Here is a 13,778-nt window from a genome sequence, read left to right on the forward strand (position 1 = left end):
ATAACGGAGATGTTCGCCTTTATTTGAAATAAAAGATGGACAATTTGACACTTGAACCATAAACCGTACAACTACCCTGCAGTCGCAAATTAGTTGAGGTCGATCGATTATATGAATATAATTTATCCACTCTGCTCCATTGAACCCGTCCCTAACCGGTAAGCACAAATATTTATGGAAACCTCTGATAGAAAATCTCATTAAATATTATACAAAATAAATAACCCTGTTAGATTCGGAAATGTTGGCAGGGAATAACTTTATAACATTATTCATAACTTTAGTCCTAAAATAAATTTCCTTCGGATTTTTCTATGACCAGAACTTTTCAATACATAGTAAAATGCGTTCTTACGGGTTCATTCCCTAATCTCATAAACAAATTCAAAACAAGCCAGAAATGTTAAAAATAAGAGAATATATGCCTATCTTCCTCTATGCATAAGAGCAGCTAATGTAAATTGGGATTCTCGGTCAAAATACCAAAATACCTTAGTAAAATGATTTAGCCCAATTTAACTCATTCAAACTAAGATGTTTAGAGACCTTTTCCAATCGAGAAAATCAAGAATAGAATTTTGAGCATAATTACTTTGAGCATCACATGCACATATGTTTCCAATAGCTTACCCTCAGAAAACAAAAACGACTCTCAAGAGTATCAGTAGATAACTTATACAACAGTTTGAACCAAGCTATTATAAATATAACTTAATAAGCAGCATTCAAAACAAAAGAACTGTATAAGCAACATTAAAAACTAGTAAAAGGATTTCTCAAGTTTTTGTTCCGTACCTGGATGACTCCAGTTTGATCCCTTGATCATTCATTCATGGCAACTCAGTATCTGTATATTCACCATTGACTGAACGCAACGCTCCATAAGTTATTTTCACAAGCAGAAAACAAATTGGATGTTGAAAATTCAAGCAAAACTAAGAGCAGCACACGAAGCAATGAGTTTTGTATCTCAGAACCAAGTTCACCTATCGAGCATCATTTGAGGTAAATGAATCCGCAAATCCAGTTGGTTTGGCAGGAATACTTCCTCTGCTATCCTGACTAGTACCAGTGAAATCTCCAGTGTCTTCATGTTGCCAGTCCTTCAACATTTCTGGCAGAGGTAGAGTGTAGTCAATTCCTTCATATTCGTCCGATTCTTCAAAAGGTTTCCAAGTCTCAACAAGTTGGCCAAGCACATTCACAACGTGTGACATGTCAGGCCTATGATTAGGATCTCTGGCGGTGCAATGTCCAGCTAATTCAGCCATAGTGCAAATACTCTCATGGATATCTTCCTTCGCGTCAAGAGCTGGGTCAAAGGAAGCAATGAGATTTCCTTTATTTGATTTTATGTGCCAAAACCACTCAACTAGATATCGAGTTTCCTCGGAACGTTGCTCATCAAGGGCGGCTAGACCAGTCACAAGTTCCATCAACACCACCCCAAAGCTGAAGACATCTATTTTAGTTGTGACTTTTCCGGTTACTGGAGAGAAGTAAAATTGGAGTTAGGATAGATGCAAAAAGGTGACGAGGGCACTAGTCCAACTAGACAGAGAACTTAGATATACTGGCAACGTAAATATTGAGTCAGCAATAGTTTCTGCACCAAAATTCTTTGGTAGTTTAAAAAGCAGCTGTTCAGCATGCCATGCTTGTTAAATAGTTTTACGCAACACATTTCAGTACCACGACTCGAGAGAAAAGTATCTTAATTGAGACGTAGTTTCTATTTCTTCTGTGGAGACATGATGATAAATATGCTGTGGATGATCATATGGAGAGAGGATGTGAAACCCTCTACTTGAACTTTTTAACAACTATATTGAAAAGAATGATAATGTGACTGAATGAAGCGAGATTGATACATCAATGTCCGAGGTATATCAATTTAGTAGCCACAATGGCAGCATAGAGGAATAACAGAATTACTTCATTAGTTACTGTATTTTATTTTTGCTGGAGGAAGAGAAGGGCACCGTTTGGAACAGTCTGGATTCTCATTGGAGAACTGATGCATTTATAAAAATATAGAGGGACTAAATGTGTATTGGTAATCCATTCAGGTAGAGATGAGTTAATGTAACAGGTTAGCAGAAAGTAAAAAATATAACTGATGCTAAAATGACAATATTTATCCCAAGATAAAAAGTACTACTAGTAATTACCAGGACAGTCAAGATGAGTGTCTATGACAGAGATACCAATGGAAAAAAAACACAAACTTACCAGCATATTCAGGAGCAAGGTATCCAAACGTTCCAGCAAGCCTTGTTGCAACAGATCTTTCCTTGTCAGGGGCGAGTTTCACTAAACCAAAATCAGAAACTTTTGCTCTAAAGCCATCATCTAGTAGAATGTTGGATGATTTGAGGTCACGATGTATGAAGCTCTGGTGTGCCAGATTATGAAGGTACTCCATCCCTCGAGCAACATCTAGAGCAATATTGAGTCTCTTAGCCCATGATAAAGGCTCTAACTTCAGGCTCTTCCAGCGGAAAAGATGTCTACTCAGAGCGCCCTTTGACATATATTCATATACCAAAAGCCTCTCATTTCCTTCAATAGAGTATCCCAAAAGTGAAACTAAATGGCGGTGCCTAACCTTAGAAAGCACAGCTATTTCCGCCTGAAATTCATCCAACGCCTTGCTATTGATAATCGCAGATTCCATTCTCTTCACTGCAATATGAGTTCCATGTTCAAGTTCACCTTTGTAAACAACTCCAAAGCCACCACGACCAAGCTCATTTTCTGGTGCAAAATTATCAGTTACCTTTCGGAGGACCTGGGTTGAAATGGCAAGGTTTCCATCGATCACTTGAGTACCTTCTGTTCCACCACTACTTGTAGTTGTAGTACCGCTCTGTGTAGTGTACATCATAGGATCTTCTAAGACTGTGATCTTAACAATGTCATCTTTGTTGAATGGGTCTTTGGGGTGGATAACAGTAGTACCAGCGGCCTTCTTTGTTTTTTTTCTGCTCTTGAAAGCCAAAACAACTGCAAGAAGAATTAAGACCGCAGAAGCTGCACTCACAACTACAATGATAACGGTATTCTTATTGTTCGAGTCTGAGCCTGATCCCGACCTTGTCTCTGGGGAAGGTGGTGTATCTGATAATGTTGGTCGATTATCACTAGGTGAGGGGCTTTTCAGTGGTAACCCCTTACTTGGTTTAGGACTATGGCTCAATGGAGGAAATGGGCCAATACTCGGAGGAGAAGCGCCCACAATTACATTAGCAACAAGATGAGCATTTCCCTCTGTAATGACTTTAACACCATCCCTGAATTTAGGCAATGGAGGGTCAAAATTATTCCCACTTAAGTCCAACAATCTCAAAAATCTGAGCTGCGTTAAGTTTGCTGGAATTGGACCGTGCAAACTATTTCCTTCCAAGTGAACTTCAAGCAGTGAATCCAAGTTTGCAAGTGAAGGGCTAAGCGTACCAGTAAGGTTCTTTTTCTGTAGATTAACAATCGTAACCTGACCTTTAGGATTGCAACTGATTCCGAACCAAGGACCTACACACGGATCAATACCAGTCCATTTAGAAGCAAGCTGGGCCGGATAATTCCAACCACCAAGAAGATCCAAAAGTGCATTAACTTGAGGAGCACAAGGAACACCAGGAGTTGATTGACAGAATGAATTTGAGGAATATGTAACATTAGCAGCTCTAAACTTTGGTATAGGACCCATTAGCATATTATTGTTCAAGTCTAACTCTTCCAAGTCTAGATTCGCCAATCCTTCCGGAATCAGACCAACGAACTTATTTCCATTAAGATCAAGCTTCTTCAAAGAAACTAAATCACCAATCGTATCAGGTATGGATCCAGTAAAACTGTTACCCTGAAGCCATAACCACATAAGCTCTTTCATAGTACCAATTATGTCAATTGGACCAGTCATTCCACCACCATTAATTGGATTATTCAACCACAAAATCTGAATCATTGAATCACGAAAACTCTCCGGTATCTTACCTGTTAAATTATTATATGACAGCTTTAAAGCAGTAAGAGAAGGCAATTTTCCGAAAAAATCAGGCAATGGTCCAACTATATTGCACGATGTGCAAGAAAAAACTGCCAGCTGAGCTGAATGTTGCAGCTCAATTGGAATAGACCATCCACTTTTATTAAAGGGATTATTATCCAAAGCCAAAACTTGAACACTGCTAAGACCATTAAAGAAATCTCCAGGAATTGTATCAAATTGATTGTAATCCAAATAAGCATATTTCAACTCAGATAATCCACTAAAAGTAGGTAATTTACCACTAAAACCATTCTTCTGAAGGCCAAGATTTTGAAGCTTATCTAATTCATTCAAGTTCTGAGGTAAAGGACCCTTTAAACCCAAATCCTGAACCTGAATTTGAGTCACTCTGTCACTAGAACAGAACACGTGGGGCCATGCAGGAGGGCCACATGGATCATTCTCCTTAGATGGCCATTGCAAGAGCTCAGGATTCTCTAATCCATTTCTGAAATCATTCAGAATCTTGAAATCATTCGGATTTGTAACACAAAAAACCACATTTACAAGAATTACAGCAAATGTACATAAGTATACAACAACAACTCCTCTGGAATCAAAATCCATATTCATGCATCATGAGAATTCAAGATTATCATAAAATTCCATACTTTCCTTTCAAGAATTCTAAACCCCAGATGAACTAATAATCTTGAAAATGCTTACATACAAAAACATCATCTAAAGGATCAAAGTATTTAACTGAATTGTAAAAATAGTACCCTTTTATTTAATGAAGGACTGAAGGAGTAATGTGAGTGAATTTTGGAAGAGAAGTGAGTTAGTGAACAGTTGAGCTGCAGGGGTTTTCACTCCTTTACATGTGGATCAAACCCTAAAGGCAAGTACAATTTCATGACACTCTCTGTTCCCCTTTCTCTCTCTGTCCTTTGATTTCTCACACTTTTTCTCTTTTCTTCTTTTTCCTTTTGTTACATGAAATCTGTCTAGATTTTGCTGGTTGATTGTGTAAATGACTGTGAGATCTTAACAATCTCAATGTAAATTATTAAATGAAACTAACCACATTGGATGGAATGGACAAAAAGTATTTCATACGTGGTTTTTCTTTAACAAATAGACTCCTTACATACTACTCTACCCTACCTATTTATTGTTTGGGAGTCAAACTGTTTGTTTTTATTATGATTTTAAAAATATTTTATTTTAATTATGTCCACTCATAATATTTTAATATAATTTCATATATATACATATAGATTTTAAATGAGCAATTTATTTCTAAATTCACTCAAAAAAATAGGTGCTTTAATCCTGGAATTTCTTCATATAAACGGGAGTAAATTTTATGAGTGTTCATTCAACTTTGTATTCGTTACATAAAAGTTATTTTTCTTCTTTTTGTTACGTAAAAATCATTCAACTTTGTGTTCATCACCTAAAAGTCATTTTTCTTTCTTTTGTTACACAAAATCATTTTACTTTGCTCTATTTATCACAAAAGTCACCTTGGACAGATTTTATAATATTTCACTTGAAAAGTCTATTATGTCCTTGACATTATAAATACTCTCATTTATGTAATACCTTCTATATTATATACTATATAATATATTTTAAGGTATTTTACATATATTAAAATAACTTAAATTATTTATTTATTATTTTTATAATATATCCATACATTTAATTTTTTCATGACACTCAATTTGTTTAATCATATTATACATGAACATATTTTAAACATAAAAATGATAAAAAATATATATTATTTACTTGAAATAATAACAAACAAATTTGTTTAAACAATGATAGTTTTTTATAGTCAATAAAAATTTTAAAAAAAGTTTGAGAAATATTGGTGTTTAGTATTAAAAAATTTAAAGCTCTACTATTAATATTATTTATTAAAAGTATTAATTTGGTGTGTCATTGTGATAAAAGTGGGTATTTTATTTATTAAATTAATGAGTGTGGCTTGGCTGATAAATCAGTGAGCTTTAATTATATAATTTTTATTTTATGATTATCATTAAAAATATTTCATTAGGAATGGTTAAGAACATGGACTTGAGATTCGTTCACGATAATATTACTGACAAATTTAATAATGCTACTTATATTTTTTGAAAATTAATGTTAAGAAAAAAATTAGACGTACGAATATATTTTAAAAATAAGAAATAAAATAATATCAAGTTATTTTAATTATAAGTAAAATACCTGGGTAAAAGTATATTATATAGCATATAATATAGAAGGTATTACATAAATGAGATAATTTATGATATCAAGGGCATAATAGACTTTTCAGATGAAAGATTTAAAAAATCTGGTCAAAGTGATTATTGTGGTAATTAGAGCATAGTAAAATAATTTTTGTGTAACACAAGAAAGAAAAATAACTTTTTCGTAATAAATTTAAAGTTCATTGATGTTTACGTAATAAAAGAAAGAAAAGTGACTTTTGGGTAATAAACAAAGTTGAATGACCACCCATGAGGAGGTACTATACTTTTTTTTTTTCCCACCCGACGTCCGTTGTTCAAATTGAGGCCCGACATCTGGTTAAGGATCCGCAACAACCCTTGTTGGCGGAGGTAATTACTACTCATATTTATTCCAGTAGATCTTTTCATGTTTTTAGGCTTTATTCTCAGTATAATATTAATATAAGTCTGTTCATATGTGTTGTCCAAAAAGAAAAGGACTCAACAATTTTCTTGTTCGTGAGATTTTTATATAGTCTAATTCACCGAATGACGAAAAGTTAAACTCACACATACTATTATGTAAAAATAATTCACCAATGTTATTAGAATTGCAAATCATTGTTTGCAAGAATGCACAGTTTTATTTTTTATTTTATAAATATTAGCCTTTCTATTTTTATTTTTAAGAAAAAAGAAAAAGGTGTGGCATGCCTATTTTTGGGTCAAAGGAAGAACTGGCGCTGTCGGCAACTGTGCGTTTTGGACAATGATGACGAGTTATGATGAGAGCAGCATTCAGACAACATCAACTTCTTCTTTTTTGTTTTTATTTTCTTTCCAATTTCCATGGGTCCAAATTGGAGCGTCGCTTATTGAGGTGTCCAGAATTTTAGTCCGGCATATCGGGGCGGATGCTCTCTTTTTGTTTTTTTCTCTCTGCATAAAAATCACGGAATTTCTTTATAGAATTTTCATTAGAGTTACTTTAGTTTTTCTTTACACGATTAACGATTGTCGTAGGATGAGTACTCATTAATAAGAACTAGTAGTTGTACCCGTACGATGCGATAAATTATTAAATAAACTTTTTATTTTTAAAAAGGAAAAAAAATTATAAAAAACAATTTTTTCTTGAATTGGCAGCGATTTATTTTTTGTAATTTTTGTTTTTATTTTAAATTAATTTAAAAACTCCAACTTGAAATTACTATTCAATATGAATGGATAATTTTTTTTTAATTTTCATTTTTTATTATAAAATATTTATTTTATTATTTTATAAATATTTAAATTGAAAAATAATATCCAATATCTAATTATTAACTACTTATGCCGTGTGACTTTTTTTCTAGGCTGTCACTGGCTTAAGGAGAGGATTTTCCTCTCCTTTTTTTTATTTTAAATTTTATCCTATTTTCGTCAATTATATTATCTGAATTTTAATGAATAACTATTAAATTAATGAGACTTATATATACATCGAATAATAGGCTTGTTTGGTATTTTTTCTAATTATATTATCCAATATTTAGTATTATTATATTGTTAATAGAAACTTTTATTAGCATATTACTTTGTTTAATATTTTTGTATGCTACTTTATTTTTATAATATATATTTTTTATTTTTTATTTTATTCTATTATTCTCAATAATATTTTCTGAATAAATAAACTTTTTATTTTTTTAAAAAAAATTATTAAAAAACAAAGAAATTTTGAATTGGCAGTTTTTTTTATTTTTTGTAATTTTACTTTTTTATTTCAAAATAATTTAAAAACTCCAACTTGAAACTACTCTCTAATTTAAATTGATATTTCTTTTTTAATTTTCATTTTTTATTATAATATATTTCAATTTATTATTTTATAGATATTTAAATTTAAAAAAATAATTAATTATTAACTACTAATGCCATGTGGCTTTTTTCTCGGCTGCCACTTGACTTAAGGAGAGGGCTTTTTCCTCTCCTTTTAACAATATATAGAAGAGATTGTCAGATTTGAGCACTAAATCATCTTTGACAGAAAGCCTTTATTCTTATACTAGGATTTTTCTATGCTAATTTGGATTAGTCAAGCTCTTATGCAAATATAAAATACTGAATGAGAAATTAAAAAATAACTTAATCAAATGTTTTTACTATTATTTTCTTTTTTAAGAAATGACGATGACAACATGAAATTAGGAATCTAATTGTGGGTATATAGTGATCCTCTCATTATCCTTTAAAAGATTGTAATTGAGTGACTGAATTTGTTTATCCAGAGTAAAATCGACCATTTTCTTAAAAACAAATACTACAGATTGGCTAAATACATTATTAAATAGAAGCTTGTATAATAGGAATTGCATTGTGATGACCTGATAGGTCATTTTCAGTTTTAGCCTTCATTTTTGTGTTTCGAAACCTCTATTAGCCCCGTTTAGCCTTTCTCGATTTTGCGTGCGCAGTCCGTATCTTTTTCCGGAGGGTTTTTATGTGAGAAATTGATGAAAATGTGAAATCGTGCTTTAAAACTTATTTGAGTTGACTTCGGTCAACCTTTAGAGTAAACGGACCCGGATCAGTGCCTTGACAGTCCCGGCAGGTCTGTATCGTAATTTGGGACTTGGACGTATGTCCGGAGTCGAATTTAGAAGTCCCTAACTTGATTTAACGTAATTTGTTGAAAACTAGAAGCTTAAATGTTTAAAGAAATCCTAAGTTTGACCGCAGGTTGACTTTGCTGCTACCGGGTTCGGATTACGATTTTAGAATTTTGTACAGGTTCATTTCAGTATTTATGACTTGTCTGCAAAATTTGGTGCAAAACGGAGTTGATTTGACGTAATTTGAACATCCGGCTGAAAAATTGAAAGTTCTTAAGTTTCTTTAAAAATTTCATTTGTTTTGGTGTCCGGTCGTGGTTCTAGGTGTTATTTTGGTGTTTTGGTCGCGCGAGCGAGTTCGTGTGATGTTATTACACTTGTGCGCATGTTTGGTTTGGCTCCGAAGGGGCTCGAGTGAGTTTCGGATAGGCTACAAAGTGATTTTTGACTTAGAGAAATAGCTGATGCTTCTTTGCTTCTGGTGTTACCTGCAGATCTCGCATTTGCAAGGTCTGGCTCGCAAATGCGATCCTCGCTTTTGCGAGTAATGAGTCGCATTTGCGAGCATGGGCTGGGTTGGGAAGAGTTCGCATTTGCGGACTCTGTATCTTCGTAATTGTGAAGGTTTTACTGACTTGTACTACTTCGCTTTTGCGAAGTATTTTTCGCATCTGCGGACAGCTTGGGTTCGCATTTGCGATAAAATTGTCGCATTTGCAACGAGACAGGCTCAGTGGTTTTTCGCATTTGTGAAGGGTTGATCGCTTTTGCGATCATCGCAATTATGACACATAGTTCGCAATTGCGATAGCTACAGTAGGGTAAAAGAGGAGGAAAACGGAATTTAGCTCATTTCTTTCAAACTCTCAACCTAAACGCTCTAGAGGCAATTTTTCATAGAGGTTTTCTTCCTAAATACATGGGCAAGTGGCTTTAATCTACTTCTTTTCTATTACCCATTACATTTCATAAGTTTTCAACATCAAATCTAGGATTTTCATGGTAGAAATTAAGGATTTGGGTAGAATTAGGTATTTTGGAAATTTGGGATTTATACCTCGAATTGAGGTCGGATTTTGAAATAAATTACATAATCAGGCTCGGGGGTGAATGGGTATTCGGGTTTTGGTCCGAATTTCGATTTTGACCAAGCGGGCCCGGGGTTGATGTTGATACCCAATTTTTCCCTTTATTTTTAAATATGCAAAATACCCTCAAAATAGCCTATATAGGCATATATAAGTACATCCCAAGGTCCTATTATTTATTTTTTAATTTTTCAAGGATTTTTAAATCCATTTACTGCCCTATTTTATCAAGAAAAACCCAATGATGGTCCCTAAAATTATCATTTTTTGTGATTCATTTATCTGATTCTTATGTTTGTACCAAAATATGGCTAAGATATTTTTTACACATTTTTATAAATTTATTTGGTATTTTTAAGGATAAAATTGCATAATTGCAATATTAGCCATTTTTAAGTTTAAATCCGTCTCATATCTATAAAATGGGATTTTATATTTTTAAATTGATAATTATATATTATAAGTCATTTTAGTACTTTTAATTTATTTCCAGAAATTTGTTTATTATTTTTTATAAATTAAGATGGAAAAAGAAGCTATTTAACTTATAGCCACATTTGGCTTTCTAATCTGGCCTAATTAAACCCAATCCCCAACCCAAATTAGATCAATCCAATACCCAGCCCAATCAGATTACCCGACCCAAGCCCCAACTATCCTACCCGACCCACCTACCCCATCCAATATGGACCGTTGATCATTTAGATCAACGGTCCCCGTTTAACCTACCTAAATTAAACCAAACGACCCCTCCCCAATACCCCTTATTTTTCCCTCACTCGTCTCTATCTCTCTAACCTCTGGTTCTCTCTAGAACCTTCCCCATCCCCATCCCCTCCTCTCCGATGAATTCTGTTCATCTTCTCCGGTCACCCTCCAACCTAGATATATGGTGGTTTCACCACCCACCAAGCCACCTATGAATCCTCACGTTTGGTTAACTGAAGCTCCATGACTCGACCATGAAGGGTTATGTCCATACCTCTGTCGATTCGAGTTCCACGGCCATCTCCGGCCCCGTTCCGGCAAACTATGTCTATTTCGAAGCCTGGTCTCAACTCTTTTTTGCTTAGATCCAAGCCTTTCTTGTCGTTTGGGTTCCTCTGAAAATCCTAGTTTTGAGGTTTTTTTGATCTCTTTAGATCTGTTCCATATCCATGTTTTCCTTAAGATTTTAAACGATTTTCCTGGCTTTTCTTTCAAAAACTAATTTCAAAACCATTTCTTTTCCGATCTAGGGTTTCTCTAAAAGTATTTAAATGTTTCTCTGACTTTCTTTTTGTGTGTATTTGTCTCTATTGTGTTCTTGCAGTTTCTTCTACCATGTTCTTGTATGCTCCTTCTACTGTATTTTCTTATATAGTGTTCTTGCATGTTTCTCCTACCGTATCTTCCTTTACTATGTTCTTAAGTGTTTCCTATTAAGTTTCACCTACTGAGTTCAGGTTAGGCTTCTTCTAAAAAACGTCTTAATATGCTTCTCCTACTGTTCTTATCAATTTTCCCATTATGTTTCGAATTAGTTTCTTACTCTATTTTCTTTGAGCTCTTCTACTGTGTTCTGCATGTTACTTTTCTATCATGTTTCTCATGAGTTTTTGTTGCTGAAAGCAACGTGTTAGAAGTTTCAGTTCTTTTTTGAGACCTTTGAACCTGTTTCGATTTAATTACTTGCCCTCTCATCTTTGCACTCGATTAATGATGGAAACCCTAGAATTTGGGGGTTCTTCCATGTTTGGCTATGTGATTTGCCTGAACTAGGGTTTTATTTCAAAACCCCCAACTCTTTCAGACCAATTTCGAGTCTCTGAACGGAGTTGGGACATCCTTGTCTTTCATACGACTCTGACTTTTGATAAACTCTTTTACACTGGATTTTTCTACTGATTTTACAATGACACGACATCTTCTTTCAACTCAACATGTTTGTATGCTCTTTATATGTGACGAACTTCCCTCTAAAATGGCTTTTGAATTTGTGATTAGTTCAGACCTCCTTCTGAATAGGCTTAATTGATTTTCTTTCCTTGGTTATTGATTTCCCTATGACTCGACTTAAGTTAAAAACCTTTCTCAGCTTTTCTGACTTGGTTCATTCATACAAAATCTCTGACCTCTGATTTGCTGGCTACTAATTGATTTTCTTACCTTAATTGTACAACCGCGTATTTTAAAATTCTGTACTTAAACAAAACTTCTATGTATTTACCCCTAATTGCATGCTTTGCACAAGATGTTTATTAGACTTCTTCCCTTAAATAGTTTTCTCGTTTGAATCTAAATTCCTTAATTAAGGGAATTCTTGTGTGATTGATTCTTAATTGATAATCAGTTCCTTAATTGTTTTCTTACCTTATTTCTGCCTGATTTTCACACTATAAAGGCACGACTCTTTCACAAACACAAAGGAAAATCCTTCTGAACTCATACTCACACATAATATTATTCTCTCTTCTTGTCTCCACTGTGGCCTGTTTACAAGACCTACTGCTTTTCTCTATTTGTTTCTTTGAAACTGGTATGTCCTAATTTTAGCTTCAGCATCACAACAATGTGTTTATTTACAACTTGTGTATCCATGTCTACTTACTGTTCCTGTAGAGTTCAATATTTAAATTAGCATGCTGATTTCTTTCTGCCTGTTTCTGCTATGAATCCCTATTCCCTACCCCCTTTATGTGTTTGAGCTATGGTTTAAGACATGGCAATATGTAAGTTATTGTCCATGAATTAAACTTGATCCTTTGGGATCCCAGCCTCTAAACAATGTGCTCTAACAGGCTTATGGGTATGCTAGCACTCCCTATTGCTGGGTATGCCCACAGCCTGCTCTTGCCTCTTTCAATTTCCCTATTTCCCATGTATCCCTATGTGTATTTATTTGTATATATTTCCCTTTCCCTTTCCCCCTTTCAGAACTCTGTTTCTGCACTTGCACTCTCTCTTAGTCTCTAAGTTCTGCCCCCCTCTTGTGAGCCTTGCCTTGGGACCTTGAGTTCCCTCTGAACTTGGACACTTGAGGGCTGGCCCTTCCACACCGCACTATGTCTTAATCTGGTGATGCATTTGGGTGTGAGCATTGCCCGGAGTCCTTTTCGAGGCTCTTAGGGAACTTTGAAACATCCAAATGGGAGAAAGGCTTTGGATCATGATCTCATTGGAGTTGGTTTACTTCATATTTCAGACAGGAAGTGTGAATCAGGCTCTCCTTGGTTGTACTTTTTAATTTCCAATGTATTCTTTTATTTTTCTGGGCTGTAATAATTTGTAATAAACTCTAGGGAATGGCTAGTGAAAAAGGGAGGGATAACTATGTATGCAAAGGGTAGATATATTGCCTATAGGTACTTTCTGAATTTCTGCACTCTCATAGATATCCTGCCTATAGGTTATTTCTGAATTTCTGCACTCTCATATAGATATCCTGCCTATAGGTTATTTCTGAATTTCTGCATTTTCTCATATAGATACCATGTCTATAGGAATTCTGTATTCTCTCATATAGATACCATGTCTGTAGGAATTCTACATTCTCTCATATAGATACCATGTCTATAATTACCTGGAAATCTGAATCCTGCATATGCATATAGAAAATATGCCTACAGGTCTTTCTGAATTCTACATATACATTATTCATTAGGCAATCATGTTTATAGGTCTTAAATAATCAACTGCAATTAGATATCATGTTCATAGGCTTTAAACAAAGGTTCAGCACCTAGATATCATGGTTATAGGTTTTCTGCATTTTACTATGTCCATAAAAGTGTTTAAAAATCAACAACGCATAGAAAGCATGCCTATAGGAACTATTAATCAAGTATGAATCGCTTCACTCGCTTATAAGTCTAAAACCAGCAATAATGACGTA

General features: G+C 34.2%; 1 protein-coding gene across 1 annotated transcript; it reads right to left on the reverse strand.

Annotated features, from left to right (window-relative positions):
• Positions 1 to 555: 555 nt before the first annotated feature.
• Positions 556 to 5,113, reverse strand: LOC109214574 (receptor-like kinase TMK3). Its single transcript, XM_019378514.1, has 2 exons — positions 2,233 to 5,113; positions 556 to 1,489 (listed from the first exon to the last, which is right to left on the reverse strand). The coding sequence occupies exons 1-2, from the start codon at positions 4,622 to 4,624 to the stop codon at positions 987 to 989; spliced, it is 2,895 nt and encodes a 964-aa protein (XP_019234059.1). The 5' UTR covers positions 4,625 to 5,113; the 3' UTR covers positions 556 to 986.
• Positions 5,114 to 13,778: the final 8,665 nt, after the last annotated feature.

The sequence above is a fragment of the Nicotiana attenuata genome, unplaced genomic scaffold, assembly GCF_001879085.1.
Source record: "Nicotiana attenuata strain UT unplaced genomic scaffold, NIATTr2, whole genome shotgun sequence".
NCBI lineage: Eukaryota > Viridiplantae > Streptophyta > Magnoliopsida > Solanales > Solanaceae > Nicotiana > Nicotiana attenuata.

What these genes read in the sequence shown, in the direction of transcription:
- LOC109214574 (XM_019378514.1), bottom strand. Translation starts at nt 4,624, where the DNA reads ATGAATATGGATTTTGATTCCAGAGGAGTTGTTGTTGTATACTTATGT. An exon ending in CCTTGCTCCTGAATATGCTG is followed by an intron (nt 1,490 to 2,232) that starts GTAAGTTTGTGT and finishes ACTTCTCTCCAG; the next exon opens with TAACCGGAAAAGTCACAACT.